Source organism: Elephas maximus, chromosome 7 (assembly GCF_024166365.1).
Source record: "Elephas maximus indicus isolate mEleMax1 chromosome 7, mEleMax1 primary haplotype, whole genome shotgun sequence".
NCBI lineage: Eukaryota > Metazoa > Chordata > Mammalia > Proboscidea > Elephantidae > Elephas > Elephas maximus.
In genome coordinates, this window is record NC_064825.1 from 61,244,004 (window position 1) to 61,247,003 (window position 3,000).

General features: G+C 41.4%; 1 protein-coding gene across 1 annotated transcript; it reads left to right on the forward strand.

Annotated features, from left to right (window-relative positions):
* Nucleotides 1–443: 443 nt before the first annotated feature.
* LOC126080091 (olfactory receptor 10A4) lies at nucleotides 444–1,386 on the forward strand. The gene is given in 2 exon segments (XM_049891397.1): nucleotides 444–524; nucleotides 526–1,386. Coding segments are annotated over 2 exon segments (942 nt in total).
* Nucleotides 1,387–3,000: the final 1,614 nt, after the last annotated feature.

The window sequence follows — 3,000 nt, forward strand, 5'->3', positions numbered from 1 at the left end:
CAAAAAAAGGTAGCTGCTAGACCTTACCACCTTTCATTGTACATTAAGACCTCTCTATTCAGAAATGCTTAGATCTGATTTCTGTTTTAGCACCACTAATCGTTGAAGAGAAACACAGTAGAAGCACAAAAGTGAAGCTGTGACTGTGACCATCGTCGATACAGCAGAGAAAAGTCAGGCCAGCCATGTACAGATACGCAATATGTCGCATTTCAGTCTGAAAATAAAAAAAGAAGTCAGTATTTTTCCCCCAAATTATGAATCCGGTGATCAGGTTTGTTTATTACATTTTGGGGAGTACAGCTGTTTGATTTTCAACAGCTAGGAAAAAAAAGAAGTGCAGGATGCTCCCTTTCTAAAAGTATAACAGAGGTCTAACATATGGAGACTTCCCCTGCCCTCCTGGGGTTTGAATATCCAGTGAAATCTTGGGCAGAAGAATGATGCGGGGAAATTGGACAACTGTCAGTGAGTTTGTTCTTGTGAGCTTCTCAGCTCTGTCCTCTGAACTACAGGCTGTACTCTTTCTCTCTTTTTTTGGCCATTTACATGGTTACCCTAATGAGCAATGTCCTCATTATCTTAGTCACTACAGCTGACTCTGCCCTACAAAGTCCTATGTACTTCTTCCTGAAAAACTTGTCCTTCCTGGAGATAGGTTTCAATTTGGTTATTGTGCCCAAGATGCTGGGGACTCTGATCATGCAGGACACAACCATCTCCTTCCTTGGCTGTGCAACTCAGATGTATTTCTTCTTCTTCTTTGGGGCTGCAGAGTGCTGCCTCCTAGCCACAATGGGATATGACCGCTATGTGGCCATCTGCAACCCTTTGCGCTACCCAGTCATCATGGGCCGCAGGGCCTGTGCCCACCTGGCAACTGCCTCTTGGTTCTCAGGTTTTCCAGTGGCCACTGTACAAACTACATGGATTTTCAGCTTCCCATTTTGTGGCCCCAACAGGGTGAATCACTTCTTCTGTGACAGCCCCCCTGTCATTGCACTGGTCTGTGCTGATACTTCTCTGTTTGAACTGGAGGCTCTGACAGCTACTGTCTTATTCATCCTCTTCCCTTTCTTGCTGATCTTGGGGTCCTATGTCCATATCCTCTCTACCATATTCAGGATGCCATCAGCTGAGGGGAAATGCAAAGCCTTCTCCACATGTTCCTCCCACCTCCTGGTTGTCTCCCTCTTCTACAGCACTGCCATTCTCACATATTTCCGACCACGGTCTAGCACCTCTCCTGAGAGCAAGAAGATGCTCTCACTCTCCTACACAGTGGTGACTCCTATGTTGAATCCAATCATCTACAGCTTAAGGAACAGTGAAGTAAAGGCTGCATTGAAGCGGGTCATCCGCAAAACCCTGGCCTTCAGAAACTAAGACCAGGGTTTGATGGAACTGAGGCAGCAGAATGTAAGGACAAAAGGAAAGAAAAATTAATTCCGAAATGGGTTTTTGGTCTCTACTCCTACCAAGATTCACAGTATACAAGCTGGGATTTTGGACTTTGCACTGGAATTAGTTTCTGAAGGAAAGAACGTAAGTGATAAAAGAAAGAACTATACTAGGCCCAGTATTCTGTGGGATTGTGGTATCAGTGACTCCAAGGATGCTGCTAGTTTTCACATATTGGAAACTTATCTGATGGTTGATAAAATCATTAAATTTGTGCCACTTTCTATTTATTTTAAACTTTCTTCAACTGTGTCAAATATTTTGTAATCTTCAGCAATATATTCTTCTACTTGGCAAAATACTCTGCAAATTTTCAGGGCCTTGTTGTTGACAAGGCAATTAAAGAAATGATTTAAACAATCTTTTTTTTTAGTCATCAAATCATTTTTTCAGCAAATATTTATTCAGCAACCAACATGTTTCAGGCTCTATTCTAGACCAAGAAGATACAATAGTAAACAAAACAGATTTCTTGCCTCATGGAGTTTACATTCTAGCAAGAAAGAGAAGTAATAAAGAGGTGCTTAAAATCACTAGAGATTTATCAAGTACACATGTTTAGAGGGCAGCAATTGATGAGTTTTTCCTTTGTACCATAATCAATCTGTTTGTGCAATGTCTGGAGAAAGATGACTCTACATTGACAATTGCCTCAATCTCAAATTATTTATTTGGTATATGAGAGTTTCTTGACAGGAATGGTGTACAGAATGCCCCAGTCAAGTGTAAGTGGACAGTTTATAGGAAACTGCTGTGAATAACCCAAGGATTCCTTGTTTTTTAGATTTTCTTCTGTAATCTTATTTTGAAGAGATGAAATCGTCTTTTTTCAAGCTTGCATATCACCCAACTAACACAGAAACCCCTCTTTGTGACTTTTTCCAGTGAACTAGCCCAATTCTTGACTCACAGAAAGCAGCAGCCATGAGCCATGGGAAATGTAGCTTTGTGTAAACACATCCTTGACAATCCATTGTTAATTAACGGGGTAGGCACGTGCTCTCTACAAACTCTATAGACAACCCTACCTCTGTGGGGTTGGCGAGAAGATACCAGGGCAAGTTGAATATTTCATACAAACTGTCCTTTTCCTCATGTAGCAGGGGTCCCAGAATGGCAGTTCATTCTAAAAAATCACCAGAAGAATTTATAAAATGAAAAGACAACTCATAGGGTCCAGTTTGCATAATGACAGTCACACAACTAAGCAGACTGGTACCATTATAAATTTTAGACAAGCGTTAATCATTCCTCCACAATTATTTTACCTGAGGTTGGTGTGGTAGGGTGAATACTGACTCCTCTTGGTGTCCAACTGGTAATCCCCAGACTTCTGGATATATTACCTTGCATGGCAAAAGGTACTTTGCAAGTGTGATTAAGTTAAGGATCTTGAGATAGGGAGATTATCCTGAATTATCTGGATGTGCCCACACAATCACAAGGGTCCTTATAAGAGGAAAGCAAAGGGATCAGGCTGAGGGAGGAAAAAGTACAAAGGTGGAAGGAGAGGTAAGAGAGGAGTAGAGGAGATGTTAT